This window comes from Pomacea canaliculata, linkage group LG5 (genome assembly GCF_003073045.1).
Source record: "Pomacea canaliculata isolate SZHN2017 linkage group LG5, ASM307304v1, whole genome shotgun sequence".
Taxonomy (NCBI): domain Eukaryota; kingdom Metazoa; phylum Mollusca; class Gastropoda; order Architaenioglossa; family Ampullariidae; genus Pomacea; species Pomacea canaliculata.
The window spans coordinates 7,490,166-7,512,217 of record NC_037594.1 but is presented as its reverse complement, the minus strand read 5'-3'; the positions used below and the strand labels follow the sequence as shown (position 1 = coordinate 7,512,217).

The following is a 22,052-nucleotide window of genomic DNA, read 5'->3' as shown; positions in this document are numbered from 1 at the left end:
AGCCAACATATGAAAATGGGCTTTATGGGTGTGTGTGAAAATTTGAGTAACACAATTTTTATCACTCTGTCATTCACTACTTTTAATGACATCTAATCAACAACAGTCACTGGCTTTTGAACAGCAAGGACAGGTAAACTGTGTGAAGGGGAGAAAACAAGTCTTCTTGTTCCTAAACACCCCCAGTAGAGCATAAAGCTGCAAGAACACCACGCCATCGGACCCAGTTCTGGCGTCCCTTTCCAGTCGGGATCATGTCATGCCAGCTGCCTCTGCCTCTCTGTGGACTGATCTCCTCCATGTCTGTCTGGGTCTCCCAACCCTGTGCCGCCCCTGTGGGTTCCAGCCTAAAGCTTGTCTTGTTAAATTGTCGGCGGCTTTCACAAGGTGTGACCGATCCAGCTCTACTTCTGCTTCTTGATGTCTTAGCTGGCAGGTTTTTGGTTGGTTCTCTTCCCACAGGTTGTATTGGAGATCTTCTTGGGCCATCTGATGTTGAGGGTGTGAAGCAGACATCTGTTGACACATGTCTAAATCTTGTTGGTGATGGTGTTTGTCACACGCCATGTCTCAGATCTATATAGATGGACTGACTTTACATTTGTGTTAAAGATGCGGATCATTGGTGTGAAGACATAAAACCTCGGAGTTCCAGATAGGTCGCAGGGTGTGGAATGCAAACCTGGCTTTGTTTATTGAAAAAAAAAATAGCAACAAAACATTTATAACCTGAAAATGAATGTCAGAACACAACAAATCAGACAAAATCCATGTTTAGGATAACAAATCAATCAGCCATTTAATATCAGCCAGTACTCAATATACTGCTTGTTTCCACCCATTAACTTAACAACATTTATCATGACTGACTTTCCCACTAGATATCAACTCTGGTCTTCTTTAAATTTTGAATATCTAGCAAAGATATGCTACAGGACATTACTTTTATCTTGTACACAAATGGCATTTTAGAGTTATCTGCTCTATACTTCTGTCTTTTCCTACTAAATTCTTGTAATACATCTAGGAGTACACTGGGGAATAACAATTATCACAGTATTTTTTTTTAAAGTGAAGTGATCGTTTAAAACTTGAAATAAAATCTTCACCACTGCTTAGCTCATACATAAAATAAAAATGATAATTCACCAAGCATTTCTAATTACTACCACTCAAATAAATAATAAAGGTGTCTCATTTAAATCACATCATAAATACATAAACCAATACATATATTACACTAGTAAATTATGTTACATTAATATAAATAATAAAGAAACCAATAAACAATTACTAAATAAATATTATTTAAGTGGAGATGTGACATAAACATAATTTACATCATAGGCATCTATCACAGTTGTGAGCAGTGGTAAGTTTTCTGCAAGAGTTTTTTTCTTTATGCAGTATAAAGTCACCACAAGGCTAAGAAAATTATAACATTCAGCAGCATATAGGGAGAGAACAATTCCTCTATGAGATTCTTTAGCACTGATATGCAAGAACAGTCATTCCAGCCCAAATCCTTCAGCATTCTGAATAGCAGTAAGGATTTTGTGCTTGAGGATCTTGCGGGTTTTGTATGGTGGCAGGACCAGCTGATTGAAGCAAGTATGGGACATTGGGAGCCTGTAATTAAAAAAGAAATATTATTAACAGACATCTCACTTTGCTCTGAAGACATTTGTATATTGTACATTGTCTTCCATAGACAAAAAGTAAAGCTGTTTGACCTTACATAGATTACACAAATACAAGAAGCAGGGGAAGTTACTGCATGAATGTTTTCTTGCAACACTTGTTGCATGATGTGAGTAACTCACACAACTAGGAAATTCACTTACAAATCCGGATCATTAATACGTGAAATTTTGAAAGTCATCTCGCCCATGCCACCAATAGGCACACGGTCACTGCCTGTGGCAAATAACAGCAATTTCTTTTGCATCTCCAGTGGTAGGTGAAGTACAACATCCCAAAAGTATCTGCAAACACACACACACAAAAGCTTATTTATAAAATTCCTTATCCAACTCAGCACTTACATACATCAAGTTGCACGGACACACACATCTTGCAAATTTATTTACCCTTATTCAAATCATAAATACACACATTCTCTCTCATGCTCCTTCTAGCTCTCTTTCTTTCTCTCTCTCACACACACACAAGGGTGGAGAAAACCTGAGTACCAGGACAAAACCACCAAAACTCAGCCCTGTAAACAGGTGTCACGTTCAGAGAGATGCATGTCTGAGTCAAGGTATGAACCCTGATTCTCAGTCGTGGTGATAGGGGTTTAAGCCTCTGTGTTACCAACCACCCCTTAATAATGCTTCTCTTTGAAAAAGTATGGTGGGAAAGAACAATATTTAACATTTATTAATGTACTTTGAATGCATGTACACATTCTCTCTCTTTCTCTAACTCTCTCTCTCTCTCTCACACACATATACATAGCTTACCTGATGGTTGGATCATGAGGAAAGTACCCATCATAGATGGTGACCTTTTTGAGCTCACTCATAACCAGTGTAGGGTTTCCACACACAAGCATCTCAACCTCTTCTGGCCGAAGCATCTGGAACAATCGACGACACCATGTAGTTCTTATGCCAAGCGTTATCAATTCTTTGCCGAGAGTTAATGACTAGAGCAGTTTGGCTCTGGTTTCAGAGACTTTAAATTTCAGCTTCATAGAATCCAGGCACTCATTAAACTAAACAATTGAAATTTCAAATCCTTATGGTTTTGTTTTAAATTTCCAATGATTTTAATGGCAATTATTAAATAAAAGTTCTACAATAGATGAAAGGAAAGAAAATGAAAACAACTTTTCTCAAGACATTTCTAAATTATAGGACGGTGAAATTTTCCAAGAATTACTCTTAGGCACTTAACATGACTACAGTTTGTTTATTGCAACATCAAAAATCTTGCACATTTGTTTCATAGCTGTGTTTAAGGCTAACAATGACAGCTTTTGTTGTCTCAAGACTACCCACAATAACTAACAATGGCCTTCTATAGCTAAGTCTACAAAACATGACCACATAATATATTCTCTGGTGATGCCAGCTACAGAAAGGTCTAAAACACCCAAGCATTGCAGAAGTAGTAAACATACATTATATACTGGGAAATAATTTACGATTACAAGTACAAGGGGCCCGGATTAGTAACATCACAGACAGGAGTGCCTAGCCCACTCTCAAGTTAGCAAACCATCTATAATAAAAACATAAAATAGTTTGGAAAAATTATAAGAAACCTTGAAGTGGTTGCAATATAAAAAAAACCATGAAGACTTATTCGGTGCATCTAAAGCATAGGGTAAACAGCAAACTACACCTTAATCCGAAAACTTCACTCTTTTTTCATTGCTCGGTTGTTAATAGTTGTGTCCATCTGCTAGTCTTCCTGTGAGTGTGACATTCTCCATCATTACTGTTTGTTACCTGCTTTCTCTTTGCATCTTGTCTTTTATTACTTGTCTGCATGGTTGTTTCTCCTTCTGGCCTTCGACACTTCTTTGTATGCTGTCATGTGTCCTCGTCTCAAGCTGAGAGCATGCTCCTTCATGAGTGTGATCATGCATTTTATAAATCACATTTATTATAATTACCATACCAGAAATTAGCTGAGTTTTGATGTGACTCCAAGCTCTTTAGAACTAAATATGCAACTCCAGTTACTCACAATTAGAGCATTAGAGGCACAGACACTGTGGAAGCCATGGTAAAATGCTGCAAACTGCTGTACACTCCCCGGTTGATCAGCCAGTCAACGTACAGTTGTACATACTCTGCATCACACACAGCAGAATGACAATTACCCCATGTTTTTTCTCTGTATTGCAAATCGCATTGACTAGGGTAAACAGCAGTGACTGACCATCTCTGTGTCACCGAATCCTTTTAATGACATCTACCATCTTCTCGTACTGAGCTTCTGACTCATGATCTTTTCTTTTACAACACTTTCTACAGACATGTACCAAATCTTAGATGTCTACCTAAGCTTCTAATGCACATCAAAAAGGAGAACATCTCTAACACACCCATCCTACTGTCATCAACCACAGAGATAACAAACTAGATAAGGTTTCATCTACAATCAATCCCTATGACATCAGAAGGTCAATGGATTCTTTTGCTAATGCTGCTGCTGCTTTTCCTGCTTATGATGACAAGCATATCAATGAAAAGAAAAAAAAAAGCATATTTTTAAAAGGCAGTGTGAAAGAATGTATGTATTATGCATACATAACTTTATTTTCTCTTCCTAAATGATTAGCTTTGGCTACAGCGTGCTTTCGATCATTGTCATGCAAACTGGGTAGGGTCACAAAATACATTATTTGTAAATAAATGAATATATAAGGGAAGAACATATTTTTTTCTTTCGAGTAAATAAATTTTTTTAAAATTTCTGCCTCAAAAGACACTTTCATGGTAGGAGCTCTTGTTGCTCCATACAGTTATTATATTTCATTCAAATTTAGTACGCCAAAAAAAGCTATATTTCTTTCAAGTCCTATCACTTAAATGTTTTAAAAAAAGGCTTTTAAAACAGTTTGCCCAGGAGGCTTGTCTTTATTGTAGATTATTTTGTTGGAGCACATCATACATCAAGCCACCACTACCATTCTAAATGTCCAATCACCTCACTTATTCTCTGAATTTAGAGAGTTAAATTAAATAAAAAATGGAAATTTAAAACGAGTTACTAAAAACCCAAATCTTGATGGATCATAAAGCTATATGTGGTTTCTATTTTAGTGAATCCATGCTCTTTTCATGAATATGAACTAATATAATGCACCTTCTCGATTGCTGTTTGTTACAGGTATGTTTTCACCCCCAGGCTTTAGTGGAATGGCTTTCAACTGACCAAACTCTGTTTGAGACACCTGAGAAATGAAATACTGCATTATTTCTACAATGATATATAGATTTAGAGAAATTTCACATCAAGTAAGATTCAAAATATATATAATAAATGTTAATTCTCTATCTACAATAAGGAGAAACAACATTAACAACAAATTATAAAGTTATATTTCCGTACTAGGCATGCCCAAATAAAAATGGTAATCTGTTCTTATTTTATAAAATTATCCCAACAACAATTTTCATGATATAAACATCAGACAACATGGCCACCATAACAAGAAACAAGTCAGTTATAAATGAAGAGTGAATTTACTAAATAAAGAAGACAATCAGTCCTTCAACCAGACAAGTACACAAACCTGAAAGCTCAGTTCAAAGTCTTCTTCTACATTTCCATCATACTCCAGTAGGTCCTGTAATCCTCGAGCCACATCCTGTAACAAACACTGTTGTCATTCCACAAAATTTTTCAGTCAAAATACAATACAAACTAACCTTGTCTTTCAAATTTATGTAGGTCACAACACAAACTGGAACATTTTTGATGTAATGAAAGACAAAATGTGACACTAACTGGCATCATTTTCTTGAGGTCATCAAGGCTGGAAGTAGTAACTCCCACTGTAGCACGAGGATTGTGAAAGGGAACAACAGCCGGGGACAGCAGTTTGCGGTAGCACACGCTGGGAAACCGCACATCCAGATTGATGCTGTTGTACACTGCAAGGCCCATCAGCTGAATCGAGTCAAGGACTCAGCTTGATTGGTTTATTAATTTACTAAACAACTTCACATTTTGAATGTCAGCTTGGAACAGATATCTTTTTGTTTAGGTTTTAGTTCTTAAATAAACAATATAAATCAGGCATATGCCTTGATCTGTTTTGCTCCAGTTAGGAAAGCCAGATCCACAAGATAACAATGTGAAAGGATATCACTCCAACAAGGTTAAACTCTTGGTAGTTCTCACATGGGGCTAGACTAAACCAGTGTACTCCTGCCCTCTTATCATAGGTGAACATGCCTGCAAAACCACACACACATGCATGCACACACACAGACCACAGATAAAAACATTCAAATTACCAAAATGATATGGAAATGATTTTAAAAATCTGTTGCATACCCCAGCTAATACAATTTGAGCACTTAAAGTAAACGTGTTTTTAAAAAATCTTTCTTAAATTGCTTAATGTAGCAGCTTCGCTCATAAAATTTCATGATGTGGTGTTTCCATATGTGAATGTCAATAAGCAATAGACTCAAGAAAAGTAGGAAATGTTTCTAAACAAGTGTAGCAAAAGGATGAGTGTCATTCTTTATGAAAAGCATTAAGCAGTTCTTAGTCTAACTACTGTTATATCTGACATCAGACTTCATGATTCTTCTATAATTAATAATAATAATAAATAATAATAAGAGCATTTGTATAGCGCATTTCTCCACCAACAGTAGGACTCAAAGTGCTTTACAGTAATAATTACCCAGCCTGCAAAACTAGTGGGGTAGCAGTGGGCCCCACTTGGGTGTGTAGTGGGGCCCACTGCTACCCCACTAGTTTTGCAGGCTGGAACTAAAAGAAGACGTAGATCCACAAGCTGATGACAATAAAACCAGAACAGATTGCAGAGAAAAACAGACCACCACAGAGAGTTTCCCCATTCAGTTTGTAAGGTGAGGGGACATCACTCTTTTCCTCATCCACATTTACAACTTGCAGCATTTATACACAGCCTACTCAACCTAACATATACATCACCATGATATCCATTGTAACCATGCACCACAGAGTCATTCACAATTTTCGTGGCGTCTGACAGAGGGTGAGTGCCACAGTAAAGACGTACCATATTCTTGGTGGAATATTTTGCGTATTAACAGGAGGAACCACTCTTTGGTGAGCCCCCCCATGTCCAGACCAGGTTCTCCAGCAAATGACACTTTCAGCTTCTTCTTTAAGTCATGTTGCTTGTGAGCAATCTGAAACCACAGTCAAGTTTATGATGCTTAGACTTGCAGATCAAAACAACAACAAAATAAAATATTCTTACAACCCTAAGTTTGAAAAAGATGGTCTAACACAACATTAAAGAGGAAATACATATTAACTATGTTAAAACTAATAGATTTAGTAACAGTAAACTGTGACTGTGATGTTGTGTGAACATTTTTTCACTTTTTAACAAATTGTGATTTTTTTTTTTTGCATTCGAACATCACCACATTAAAAAAAAAAGAATTTTTTTGTTTCTGTCAAATGCTGGATCTATTTTAAGACTGGATGCATAATAACAAAAATGGATTTGAACTATACTACCCAAGCGTGTTTCAGCACACAGCATCAAAAGTTGGTTATGGCCATGGTCAAACAGTACTCCACTTTCACATTTAATTCCTGATGTGAGTAATTCACCTAAAAATAGGCAATTCTGTCATCCAGGAAAGAGAACAGGCTTTAACTTTAATACCAAAAATTGCACAATAAGGTTTAAGTTTGGACAGTAATTTGTTATGGATGCCAAGATGAACACTGGTATTAGAAGATGTACAATTCTTTTAACCACAAATCTATCAGGTTTGTTGTTCAGAAAAAAAAAAAACTCTTACGCATTGGGACTTGATGTGAAAAGAGTGAGCTCAATAAGCTGAACCCATTGATTTCAAAACCATTTTGTACCACAGTTACATAATTTCTTAAATGCTTTTTAGTTTAAAAATAGTTGTGTAGATAAGTGTTATGGTTTAAATCAGTGACATTTGCTTATAATCCTAATTTTTAAAGTGATGCTACTGATATTTTTGGGACTGGGTGCCTAAAAAATGAAAGCAGTTCGATGTGCTAGTAGTGTTGCCAGATGTTGATCTCTAATAAATTCTTAGTACATATAGTTGTTGATGTACTGGCTTTTCAAAATCACCATTTTATTCATTGTCAGCTTCAGTTTTTATTTTATTTTACCCTGAAATTAAAAATATTACAAAAGTTCATAACTTGGAAACCATTTGACCTATACAAAAAAACCTAGTATCATTAAAATCAGGATGAAAGAAACTTTTTTGCTGCTTACTTATTAAAACATCAGATTGGAATCCCTAGTGTAAGTGTGATAAATAAAAATGATTTCAGTGGTATACTATACAATTACCACTAAACTCCCATTTAAGAAGAATTGTACATTGCCCTGTTACATGTTTGGCCAGTAATCACCTCATTCAGAGAGTCTGAAACAAGATGTGAGCGCCTGACAGTAAGGTTAAGAAACAGCATTCCCACATCTGGCAGCTGCCGCCGTTGCACTTTAGCCACAAGACTTCGCTAATGACAAGAAACAAAAGCAAAGTTACCAAAAAAAAAAACCATAACAGGTTAAGCAAACATCAAAAAAAAAAAAAACAGAAGAATTTTCTAAGATTTTTTAAAGTGTCCCATATCTTATCATCTATATCAGATGGCCACTCCTTTGTTGTGCAATATTCTGCTGATCTGCTTTTTTTTCCTGTTTTGTTTGGTGACTGTGGACTGTTCAAAATATTGGTGTTCTTGTATTTAATTTGGAGTGTACTTATTGTTGCAGATGAATATTCTTATTTGGCCCTGCTGTGTAACTTTTGTGTCGTGTTTGATTTTGGTTCCACTGGTCCTTGGAATAGTGGATCTGCAGTTATCGTTTGCATTCTCCAGTGAGTTGTTGCTGTGTCTTCACTTTCAACCATCATTACCTCTGTATTCCTGCATCTGCCAGTAGCTTGTCATCATTATCATTACTATATCACTCCGTATACAGAATACAGATCAATAAAACTACAGGGACCTACTCGAGCTTGAATGATCATCTGTTGTTCAGAATCCTTCTGCAGAATCATACGCTTTGCAGCAATGCTCAAGATGAAAGGATACTGACAGAATGAGAACCTGAAACAAGATGAATTCCACAGATATATATCTCTGGACTGCTTTCAGACAAATTTTCTATGTTAACTTCTAGAACAAGGTCAAAGCACAAGCATGTCTGGTTCTGGTTTAACTAGCAAGTAGAAGTGCAGACTATGCAAACTCTTGTGTTGACAGAGGTACAAAAGCTCGAGCTTTATGGAATGTTGTTTTTTCTGTTTATTGGCTATAAGTCATAGGAAGCAGAGGTTAATGATATTTGCCAAAAAAGAAAGAAATAAAAGGTAACTATGAAGCAAATATATTGCAAGTCTATTGTTGAGTTTAAGAAAGTCATCGTGGTTCCAGATATTAAACCGTTAAATGGTTCACCAAGATCTGATAGCCTACAATTTCCAAAGAGGCTAAGAGGTGGTCTCAGCAGACAGCCAGCAATCCTGAGATATACATCCCTGACAAACACAGACTATTAAACAACTCATACAAAACAACACAGATATTCAATAAGAATACTTTGAAATATATTTCTGAAACAGTAATAGATCTTAACTATTTTTGGAAATTTGGATTTGAAAAGTTAAAAAAAAAAACGACCTTTTGCTCAAAGTTATTCAAAGATAATAAGTTTCAACTTATTAAAAGGTTATCGTTTGTTAGATTTAAAAGTAATGGAGACAGGCAACAATAAATCTGTGGACACTTTCACAAGGTAAAATTTACAGAGGATTCTCAGAACAGCTACAATCATACATTCGTTACAAAGGCACTTTGCAGTGACAGTATAAAACAGTGATAATGTTATAAAAAATCAATATTGGTAGACTTTGCTTGCTATAGAAATGTAATGGACAAACTAGCACCAGGAAAAAGAGCCCATAAAAATTGATTAACTTAAGAGTTTTATAGCCTGAATTGTAATGCTCCATACCCTGCATGAGAGCTTGGATTCTGCCAGGCATAATATTCAGCCATCAGATCCAGGTGATCTAGGGTGCTGTTATAGAAATCTGTGTGAGGCACAAGTGGCACCGGACTTGTAAGGTTGTTGGCAGCGTCTGTTACACAAAAATAACTTCATACAAAACCGGTAACACTGGATTAATCCTATCAATATTTTTAGATGATTTAATGCAAAAATATAATTGTGTGAATCCACAATAATAAGACAACTCTTGAACATTCCTCATAAGCTTCAGTACACATATACATATAAATGCTGTGCTGATGAGAATTCATGAGATTTACCATATTTATCTGAAACAAGTGATACTTTGATTGCTGTGAATTTTTTGTGAAGGGTCTCCCTTGATTCCTTGTGATTTAAGGCTGTATGCTTGTTTGTGTTTTGGCTGGAGGAGAAGAGAAAAGGATGTTTTAGCTATAAGCAAGTGAGTAATGAATGTATGCAAAGGAGATGGACTAGACATGGGTAGAGTGAAAAATGTATCCAATGAAGGATGACTATACAGGGGTAGAGTAAGACAAATTTAGATGCGTGAGTGAGTGAGAAAGATTGTTTTCAAAATAAAAAAGAAAAGTCAGACAGCTTAAACTTATTAACTTACACACATTGAAAACATCTAAAAAAAACATGATTTCATGATGCAAACTGCTCACTAAAAAGAGCCATCACTTTTGTAGCACTTGGTATCCACCAGGTGCATTTTCCAAGTGATGGCAGATCTTCAGGGTTTGGAGGAAACAAGCGACAGGCAATGAAATTGTGAAGTCGTTCCAGAATGCCCCTAAAGCGATCTTTCTGTAATCTGAAAAAAATGAAAAGAAAATAAACTACGGCAGGAAAATCACAATGTAAACCTAGACATTTCTCATGGTACAAGAACTATGTATTGTGTCCTTGAAAAAAACATCAATTAACCCTTTAAAGTTCAACAATAGCCACTAAGGTGATGAGCAAGAAACTCTGAAATGCAAAAAGTTAAAATGCATGCAAATTACTTAAAAAAATTACAATATCCAGGTCTGTACCATTCATGCAGCTCTTCTTTGTCATAACTAGGACATTGTCATCATTTAGATCCCTGGTTAAGCTGGCATCCCAGGCAATGTTCAAGCAGACCAGGCTACCAAGGCTGCTTTGCATATCTCCTGGTCAATAGCAGTCACTGATGTCATTTCATGGTCAAAGTGAATTTAGGGGTTTGTTAAGTGGTACTTCACCTTCAGCTTTAACGTCAGGCTTGTTAAGAAAGGGTAAAATTTCAGGTTTGTTATGACAGGGTTATAGTCAATATATGTCGGTGCCTGGATGTGACCTTCTTTTGGTCTTATTAATATTAGATTTGAAAATTGCATAAAGTCTTTTAGTTTGTGGACCAAATGCTTGAGGAGTGCCAAACTGCTGTCTTTGATTCCTTGGGGGTCAGTGAGATACTGGCCATCTGACCTTTGCCAGCCTCACAATGTCCCACCACAATTTTTTCTAGCTGATGGGCAAGTTTCACCTTGAGCCCTCAACCAATCTGGCCTGATGTTTCCTGTGTTGATTATCCATAGTGATAGTCCCTTCTCAGGAAAACGTAATAAGAATTGGTGCCTTTCTTGCAATTAAATATGGCAAGGAAGTAAAATTTTAAAAAAAGGAAACAGACCACATGAATCTCAAATGACTTCATCAGTATCTACAGAAACAAGAAAAGAACCAACAACAAATGTGAAGGAGACTAACTGTTTGATCCAGTGAACCAGAAAGTGGTGGTCATGGTCGCTCAAGCTAGCAATCTGTCGTAGAAGATGGGCAAATATCACGTATGCAGATAATGAGCTGAACTGTGGGTTCTGCAATCATTCAAGGGACAACAGGAAAACTTCGGATAACTTGACGTGCATGGTGTAAAACATATGATAACCTAAAACTGTAATTACCAACCAGCTCTAACTCTGTCCACCTAACTATGAAACTCCTCAAAAGTACTCGTCAATATACACTACAAAAAAGAACAAAATACACTACTTTGTCCCCATTTAAATACACTAAGAAAGTATTACATAAGAGGATGTTCCAGCAAATTTGACTTGCAAGCAAGCAGAGGGCAATGTGTGCATTTTTATGAGCCATAATCCGATCTCAATCATCCACAAAGCACATTGTGATGTCACAATTTTTTTAACAATTTGTTGAAGTAACACACATATACCTGTAAGAGGATGAGATATGCTCGAAGATCATCCTTGCCATGAGGCCTGCAACAAAAACAAAGAAACATTATCATAGTAAAACCATACCATTATACACCCCTCCCACTTTTTTCTCTGCTGTCTGCTAAGAAACATTTCACAAAGCAATTTCACCTCTGGATTTAATAAAATAGAAACATTTAAAAATGAAAGGAAAGATAAAAGCTACCAGTTTTAGAGAATAATGAAATGGTGAAAACAGAAACCAAATAGCTTTTTTGCTTCATCACTAATAATATTAACATAGCCCCAAGAAAAAAGTGATCACATGAAGCTTCTTCATAGAAATCCTGAATGACTTTCATAAAACAGCCAGTGTTATATTTGAAGAACATATACTCTTAAGCCTTTTAAAATAATTATATATCAAATATTAAGTAATATTTTAAAATATTCTTTTGTAAGCTTTTGGAGTTCACTTTAAAGGAGTATTCACAGTTAATAAAAATTAAATAATGAAATAATAAAAAAATAAGAAAAATGAAATGATGATGATGCCATTATCACATAAAAAGTCAAAATTAAATGCTGTCATTTGTGAAGGAGATGCAGAAAAGATAATGCCATCAAAATATTTTTATCTTGTTAAATGTAAATTAGATTTACTAAAAAAACAGGCTGTAATATCAGTTTCTTTTTGATGCGATGTATAATAAGCGAATATTGATGTGTGTATACATATTGTGTGTGTGTATATATGTGTGTGAGGATGTGTATATGACTATTGCAAATGTTGGTGTATTTCAGTATCTAATGTGTAAGCATACACGTGTATAAAACATAAAAAAACAGAAAATCCCTATATCATTAAATAAACTTACCACAGCCAATGGTCTCGATTCCTTCAGTAAGCATTGCAAAATACAAAAACATTCTCTCAAAAAGTGGCAAAAATAATTTGAAATTTCACTAAGGCATAGAATTTCAAATGGTCAATAGCATTCTAATACTGACATCCTTAAACTTTTTGTTTAACTCTTGAAATCCATACCTCTGACACTTATATTTCATGTTTACCCCAAAGTACATATGGTTCTTTAATTTTAAACCGTGAATTTGGTAAATGTTGACTGCTGTAGTCTAAAAAAAAAAAAAAAAAAAACTACTACAGAACCATTGAGAACCACGATGATGAAAATTTATAAAAGAGTAACACAGAAAAATTCAAAACTACCTCTTGTCCTTCAGCAAACAGTTGATGATGGCCTTCAATGTTTCCTTGGAGACCTCATTTGGCTGAACAACATAAATATTCTCTCACAGATAAAAAGTGATCTATAATCATGAAAATCTAATGAATACAAGCTCTGTGAAAACAATCTTAACTCCACAAAACTATATCCTCAAAAGCCCCAACCAATCAGCCACCCAATCAATTTCAGTAGAGGCAATAAAAATGCTAATGACATTGTAAGGCAACAATCGATTTTACTAGATTAACAGCTTTCACAGCGCTCTCACATCATCACCACATATTCTTTGCTCACTCTCCATGTCATGAAAAATCAGGTGTACAAATCAAATTTCAACTTTATGCTGTCTTCAGTATTCCAGTTCTTTCCTGAAATGGGCTAAATAAAAGCGTAGCACATGTGGGGGGACAGCTGTAAAGATTAAACAAACATAATATACAATGTGTAACATGCACATCAGAGCAATAGTTGTACTTACCACTTTCATCAGAGAATCATACACTGTGTTCACAAACTCTATCTGAATTCCATGATTTTCAGCTGTTTTGTATTCTTTTTCTGGATCTTTCTGAAGAAACAGATGATTATACATTTAAAGCCATCTAAAGTTTTCTATGATGCTAAGGAACAAACAATAACAACAGTAAGCATTTTCTAGTACAATGGTTGCAGGGTTGCATTTAAAATGAAGTGCAAAAAGATTATGAAATTAAATGTATTATGAAATGACAACCCTCTCATAAAATCAATGATACATTATACATTAATGTCAACCACATAATTCTGTCAGTTTCCATTATGCATCTAATCAACTGTTTTTAAGATTAGTCCAGGATTCATTCGGTATAGTTAGATATTATCAGAATGTTTTTTGTTCAACAAGATTAAATACGACAAGCACACAAAAGTCCTCTCCCCAAACCCACAGAGAAAGAATATCCTTTTTGGTTTAATCACTTCATGTTTTCTAATGATTTTAGCTGAAGAAAATGGATAAGAATGAATACTGAATGCATCAAGAATTTCCTGGCTGCAGGTTGCAAAAAAAAATTAAGACAGAAACTTGGTCATCAACCTTCCTTTAAACATTACAAAAATTCTCAATAAGGCCAAAACAAAACAAACATACACCCCAGATAAAAAAAATAATACCACAAATTCTTCCATTTTTTGCTTGTTAAAATTCTAGCTTTTTTAGAGCTTAAAGTATTATAATTTGAAATTACATTAGCAGTTTTCTCAAAATACACATTTCTCTTTCAACATGTTTCCTGTGACACAAGCTGACCCAGCTGTTATGAGTACCTGACTCATGGAGTGTTGGGAAAAGTAAGAAAGGAAGGGTGAGGTGAGGCACCACTCTCACAAAAAGCTGACCTTGAGCAGTATCACTGCACACCCCCAACAACTGAAAATGGTTACCTTTTACTACATAACAGCATTAAGTTGCTTACTTTAAAAGTTTTGTTCAGCTCTATAAAGGAGTCAAATGCTGCTGAGTAGAAATCCAAGACTGGCTGCCAGTTTCCAGACTCCTTTGCACGTAGCACATCCTCTCTAACATGAAGTAATACGAGAAAATTAACACACAGTGACAGACCTATAACACATTTATGGGTAGAACCAGTATTTACATTTCTCAAGAAAACACTGCCTAATAAGATTGGACTAGGGTTACCATCATACGATCTCAGACAACATGTGAAAACAAGAATACTTGTACTTTGAAAAGGGGTTAACATTTACTAGATTTAAATCCCTCCCTAACTCCTTTTTTCAAAACCCATCTCAAAACGTGAATTTCTGAGTTGATCTTCAAAGTACATACTCACCGGAACTGCTCGACAGTTCTTCTGATGGGAGATGGTGAATTAGTAATCACAATGGAATTTTTTTGCCCAGGTGACAAGTCTCTCGGTGAGCTTAAATATGCATGACTAGCATAAGATGTATTATGACTTTTTGATGCTATCAGGTGAGAACTGCTGATAGGAGGCAGAAGATCTGTGTGACTGGTAGACTGTTCTGGTGGTACAGGGGAATCACTTTGTTGGGTGTTCTGGGACTGAGATCCCCTGCGTGTTGGGGCAAGATTTTGAAAAAAGTTGGCAATGACTTGTAAACGGCCTCCCTGTTTACTGCTATTTCTGTTTGTATTCTGAAATGTTAGAAAGACAATAAATCAATAACAGAATTAATACCAAAATAAGTGTAGTCTGCAAAATGCTAAGCATTTTCATATTCTTTTCAGAAATAAGGGATAATACAAACATGAGAAAAACAATCTTCAAGAAACACTCATAGAGAATTTGTGTGTGTGTGTGTGCATTTCTATAATATGAAAAGAAGCTGAAAATATCTGGAATCAAGACGTTTGTCATTTAAATAAATGAAAAATAAGATAGTCCTGATTAATGCTGAACATACATTTTCATGCATTTTTTTGAAGAATCTGTTAAGAAGCTTTTTTTTTCTTTCATTTTAAAGAAGAGAAAGAGAGCGACAAAGTGAAAGAAAAAGTTATAAACCTCAGACTTTATAATTTAACTGTTAAAATTATTCCAAGTGCAAGTAAGCACAACATTGCAGCGGAATACATTGCATATGGCTGGCTGTGTATGTGCATGTCAAGGACAACTGTCACTGATCTGTCATAATTATTTCTCCCAAATTTCTCCCATGTATATTTCTGACATTCTGACAGTATATACACCCTTTTAAGAGTTTTGGTCTTCCTCTGATTGCTGCATTCTTAGCAGCTCCAAGCTATCTACTGTGTGAGTGGGCTTTTCCTTAGCTGCCCCAAAGCTGTATAATCATCATCACAATCATGCTACCAAACATTTAAAAAATACTTTGAAGATGTACATGTTCAAGAAATACATTCACTCACTCTTTTTTCACAACTTTGTTTTTTCATTGTTCTATTGGAGCTGGTGTTTGATTGCCTACACTCTTCATCTGTGTGTGTGACTGTATCTGCATCTGGATGTGTATATATGTGTATGTTTTGAAATTGACCTAAGAGCACGTAACACTTTGAGTGTGGATTGTAGATTATCTTGTTGTTACTTTAAATTATTTTTAAATCTGTCTTCTTTGTAAAGCACTTTGAGCGTGGGCTTAGCCATGGTACAGAACTCAACTAATTATTATTATAACATTTTTTATATATAATTTTGTATACATATATACACAACTGCTGAGAATGGTTAATGCTTCCAGTTATAAGAATAATGCTCTCACAATTTTAAGTCACCATATCCACAGTTTCAAAATACAAATAATGACATTGTTGAAAAAAAGTGTGAACCCTAAGTAGGATGTTTAGTGAATGGATTTATAAAGCAGACAATATGCTTGGCTGTAACTTTCTTAAAAATACAATGAAACACATGTGTTAATTGTGTCTAGGTCAATTCTATAATTGGATATAACTCGTAGCAAAATCGGTTGAATGAGAGTGCAACAACATGTGACTGCTACAGAAACTTAATAAAATTACCTATACGTATACTAAATTCTTATTTAACACTATATCGCAGTTTTACACTTTTTACTTACCTGGCTTTCATTGTAAGATGATCCACGCTGGATCTATCCTGCCGAATTCGTCTGCGAGGAGAAGGTGGGCGTTCTGCTAGTTCTCTGCTGTAGAAATTGCCACAGTTGGGACAAATGGTCCGTTTCGTGCCCGGCGCCTGAGGCACTGGAATAATCGCACGTCGGACATGTTACGAGCGTTGCTTTTTCACCATGAACAGTCGAAGCAGCCATGGACGTGTATTAATTCCATTAATATGGAGCACCTGCAGTACCTACATCACCATTTCACATGTTAGAAATGCACTGTCTTGTTTACATGCTTCCTCCGCCATATTGGATTGCAAAGCAGAGATTTCTGACGTCATAGCAGCAGGCATCGATTTGTTGTCACAACTACCATGACAACCGAGCTGGCGTCCGTGGCGCATCCATGGCATGATCCCGGAAGAACCACAGGCGCAGCACTTATTTTGCAGATGCAAAATGCCTCATTTACAATTGTATTTAAATCGTTTGTGATGAGCATGATACCAAGCATACCAAGTATTTTTTAAAATATAGATATTTCACTAAACACATTAATTGTACACGTTCGAGGGTATACATATATAGTCTCTATGATAGTCGGCCATTATTTCTTGGAAAATGGCGATTGCAGTGAGGGTAAAGAAAGTTGCTTAGGTAGGTCGTGACTTTATGGGGGGCTTGTCTCGCTTTTTTAAGAACAGAAAGATTGCAGAGTCCATGCAGTGGTCTAAATTAAACATACTCGAATTTATAAAGAATTATAATAACATTCTGATTATACAATCTTTCATCGTATATAACTTTGGCATTTACTTAATCACTTAACTTGTTTTTAATTTGATTATAGGCAGCATAAGTTTGTAACATTGGAGCAACAACAGGAAGATGAAATTATATATAATTATAATGTAGAATGAGCAGGAACAAAGAAATAGAAAATTAGACAGGAGAAGAAAAACTCGGGCTCTTCTCACAGTTTTAGAGATTTTGAATATTTACAGTCAAACAATCCATTGGAATAAGGTTCGCATAAGCGCTGGAGGGAGAATGAAATGGTATTAAAGACTATATGCAAAAGATTGACACAACCCATGAAACCTAACAGAGTGGCATTGCTTGGTCGTTCAATAAAATAAGACAAAGTACGAGCCTTGGGACCATAGCACGGGCGGCAGACATTCAGCCATCGACATGAACTGAAAAAAGATAAGGAAACCATCGGCGGGAACCCGCCAAACAGTATACTTGATGACAGGATGCAATGTCCAAAGCAGCGGAAGGTGCCAGGTAAGAAATACAACTCTGAACCAGCAGACAGAAATATATTTAAAGCAGACAGTTTCGTGCTGTGAAGATATGATTGAGAATGCTCGTCCATGTACACGTATTCAAACTTAACATTCCTCCTTTCTAAACTCAGTAGTAATTGAATGAAAAAATCGAATTCTGCAATCTGCGACTCTGGCGTCGCGCAGAAGGATTACTAGATAAGACGAACACAGTACGAACCATGAAAGAAATAACGAAAAAACACTATCAACACATCCTATCGTATGCACAATCCAAAAGTAGTTTTTTACCTGAATTAAGATGACGAAATCAACACACAGAGCAGCATGGTCTTTAAAGACGACACCGTTTTGCGTACAATGAACTGAATCCAGCAACAAAAGATACCACAAGAGGTACGTGGTCCATCAGTCAAAATTTCTACAGAACAATATCAGTCTTTTTTTTTGGAAGGGGGGGAGGTGGGATCTATACCGTACACAAGGTAAATAACTTCTGCAACCAAAGCTCACTTTAACCGAAACAAGTAACCTAATTTCACAGCCCTAATTACCGAAATCTACCCAAAATTAATATAACAAACATTTATTGTAATAGTATTCCCATGCAGTAAAGCATTACAAATCTAAGCACTCCGAAGGCTAAAGATTAGACGTCATGGAATCTGCGTCCCGACCATCGAGCAACATAGTTCCCGTTCAACTGCATCCACTGGCAGCTCCATAGACTACTCAGTTCAACCGATCCAACACCATCGATTCGGATGAAACGGTAGTGAAAGAAGATGACTAATGGAAACAGTGACCAGAGAAGAATTATCGGCAGTACTGCCTGTTACAACTGATCTCTGTACAAGTGTGGAAACCCATTCAGAGTGGCGGGTAAGTACGGAACACGTTCACATGTAAACGAACGGGAATTGTCTAGGAATGCTTATAAATAACTACTTAATAGTAAATAACTTAATACTATTGAAGTGACATAGTAGTAGAACGGGTAAAAAAAAAGCTTGAAGACATGATGTTACAGAATTATAAAAAGTTTAGACAATGGATATACAGAAAGACGAATTAAGACATGACGCCGTAATTGATTAATGAGTGCGTAATTGTTTATAAGCTCTTTGATATAGTTTTAAATTACCTAATGGTCATTCGAAATCAAGTAGTGTACTTTGATTGAACGTGTCCCGTTAATGCATCTTTAAAATAACATTTGTTCAAATTGATGTATCTTGTCAAACATCCCTAAGGGTCTGAACCTCAGAAAACTAGCAGTTCATAGGTGGCGTGTTCCACAGGGCCAGTGGCTCAAAGCTTTCAAGGCTGAGAACATGTAAGAAAAGATGTTCATATTTGTACGCATCTGAATAAAGAGGAAGCCTGGCTGCTCAGTTACAGTTTCCGAGATGCTGAATTTAAAGCTGTATCATATAGAAGCGAGCTTGAAAGACCAGTGACAGAAATAATCGATGGCGATGCGACGAGTGACTAGAAGAAACGACGAGATGGACGTTAAGACACAAAATGCTGAGAGAGGTGACATTTGAGAAAGTGGTTGATCTGAGGAACATAACAGATCATGCGGGTGAACTACGTTCATCAACAGCGGTAAGCATGCATTCACGGTTACATGATTCTTCAACCTTCCCCCTCCTCAACCCACCACAACACATATGAGGTCTGGCTGGAAAAAGCACTCTACACGGCTTCCCACGTCCTACATACATATACAAATGTCTGCAGGAACGACACACGACTCGGTAGATATATCTCTTCTTTTTGCATGTGATTTATAAAAGTAAAGAGAGTGAAGTAACTAACATATGAGGCAGCCATGGGCTAACTGACCTTTTTGGCCCCATGTCCCAAGAAGCTAGTCCTGCTCTGAACCGGAGTTCTGTCACTGTCAAGTCAACGCCGAAACACGAAGAGGAATAACTAACTGAATGTTGATTAAAAATTATGACGCTCTTTTAAAAATGAGTAGCTAATTTCATACACTAGGACGGAAAATAACGGTTGACCGAGCGACAAAATTTGTATACATTTAAAAAACTCCAGTTGGTCTAACGTTGACTCAGATGCTTTCTAAGATTTGGAAAGTTTAGAGAAGCATCCACTCAACTTGCTTGAATAAATGCTCTGTAACTCTGAAAAACATAGCAAAATTGGGATTTTTTTTTTTTAACATGAAAGGGTTGCCGCTTACAAATATGAGTTTATAAGGTATCACTGCGGCTCTTTTGAATACGTATGATGTTATGATTCTGGCGGACGAAGCTTGGACGAACAGAGCTGAGCAAGAGAGTCAACATGTCAGACTTGGTCGGAAACAGCTTTCACCATTAGCTACAGTATCTTGTACCTAAACTGACAGCATCTCGGCGCGACGTTCCGTGGCAAACAGCGCAGCACGCACCTAGCGAAAGTGCCCAGAACAGTCCAAGGAAGTACGATCAGACGGCTGACATGTCAATGGACGGATCGCATTTCGGACAAAGAGTGAAACGTCTAAAGGGGGTACCGGTCGTAGTGAAGCCGACGAAACCCCGGACACTGGATAGTGGGCTGAAGCGCATGATGGGGACTTGCCAAGACCACTCCGAAGGATTGCTCATGTCAAACACAGAACAGTGCCAGTATCAGAAAATGTTCTTATCGACGCACACTGCACTATCCTTATCACACGAATTGCTTACGAATGTTATATAGGCTCGACGGAAAAGTGTGATCATACCTGGACATTCATGATTTCTTATACCGGAAAGTTGTGAGATTCGTTTTGAATGGAACACATATATGGTGTTACAAGACAAGACCAACAACATCAGAGACAGCTAATAAGTATGTAAAGTTTAAGGGTGGTATATATAAACGCGTTGTAGAAAAAAGTTGTAACATGAAGCCATATTGACAAGGCAGCTCCAATTCGAGATTGGTCGTGTGTTGGTAGATATATGGCGAATGTATGTCTAGTAAACGATTCTATGATTAGCTCAGCATAATAAGTTCCATATCACCTACCGAAAAGTTGGTGCATTGACCACATACAATGTGTTGTCGACTGACAGCCTTCGTCATCCCGATAGAAAAATTTATTTGTTTTTTCACGCACAAGATGCAATTAAGACCTAATAGGTTCGCGTAGATATGGTAAGAAACATAAAAACAATATTGCAGATTTTTGGTGCTTGATATGCAATGATGTCACGTCTGGTTGCCCCTCACAAATTGCCAGCGTTAATCTCACAGTCTGGGACTACCATAAGTAAACGCAAACGTAGATGATTTCCCGGCCGTGCAATAGCCTAGATCCCATCGCACAGGACGAAAGAGTCACACTCATAAATCTCATCATACTACGCCATCCGCCTGGATTTGCTACTGACGTGCAATAACGGACAGTGAGTACGGACGTCTGAAAAGTGACGGTCGTGGACTATGGACCACTGTAGTCTGGGCTGCGGGAATATACATTACTTGTATGGAACAACGTAGGTTCACTCTACTCTCTCTGTTTTGGGTTGGTGCGAGCACGCGCGCGCGCGCGTGTGTTAGTATGTGTAAAACAAATCCTGTCCTATTTTTCTAAGCACTCTGCAGCCCAGCACAGATGAACCTCAAATTTATCGGAGGACTAATACATCCGCTTTCACCTCAACGCCGCACAGCAGAACTCCTCACCTGCGATGAATGAAGATAGTGACTCTGCTGAACTCCGTCCGCTGTGGCAAACATGGAGCCGGGATATGGTATAATTGGCTCTCCATGCTGCATGATTTTCACGAGTGAAATCCGACTAAATTAAAAGGTCCGTGCATGTCTTATTAATAATAACACCAAGCGCAATACTACGTAACATAGTGAGTCTCAAATGTTAAGGTGTCCATGCACGACCCAAAAGAAGAGCGATGCCGTTTCTTCGACGGCTCCATTCCTGTGGAGATACATCGTCTGAAGAAACGGACCGAATCAGTTTCTACGAATTAAATCGCTTGCCAACTTGCTC

The 22,052-nt window shown here is 36.9% G+C and overlaps 1 protein-coding gene across 1 annotated transcript; it reads right to left on the bottom strand.

Moving 5' to 3' along the window:
• Positions 1-773: 773 nt before the first annotated feature.
• Positions 774-17,056, bottom strand: LOC112563941 (probable E3 ubiquitin-protein ligase HECTD2). The gene is given in 24 exon segments (XM_025238414.1): positions 774-1,629; positions 1,845-1,985; positions 2,466-2,581; positions 3,700-3,758; positions 3,761-3,805; positions 4,825-4,912; positions 5,255-5,329; positions 5,470-5,631; positions 5,831-5,919; positions 6,743-6,875; positions 8,104-8,211; positions 8,712-8,808; positions 9,716-9,842; positions 10,405-10,553; positions 11,477-11,586; positions 11,946-11,991; positions 12,807-12,827; positions 13,160-13,221; positions 13,657-13,746; positions 14,633-14,735; positions 15,011-15,336; positions 15,953-15,986; positions 16,743-16,887; positions 17,041-17,056. Coding segments are annotated over 24 exon segments (2,463 nt in total). The 3' UTR covers positions 774-1,508.
• Positions 17,057-22,052: the final 4,996 nt, after the last annotated feature.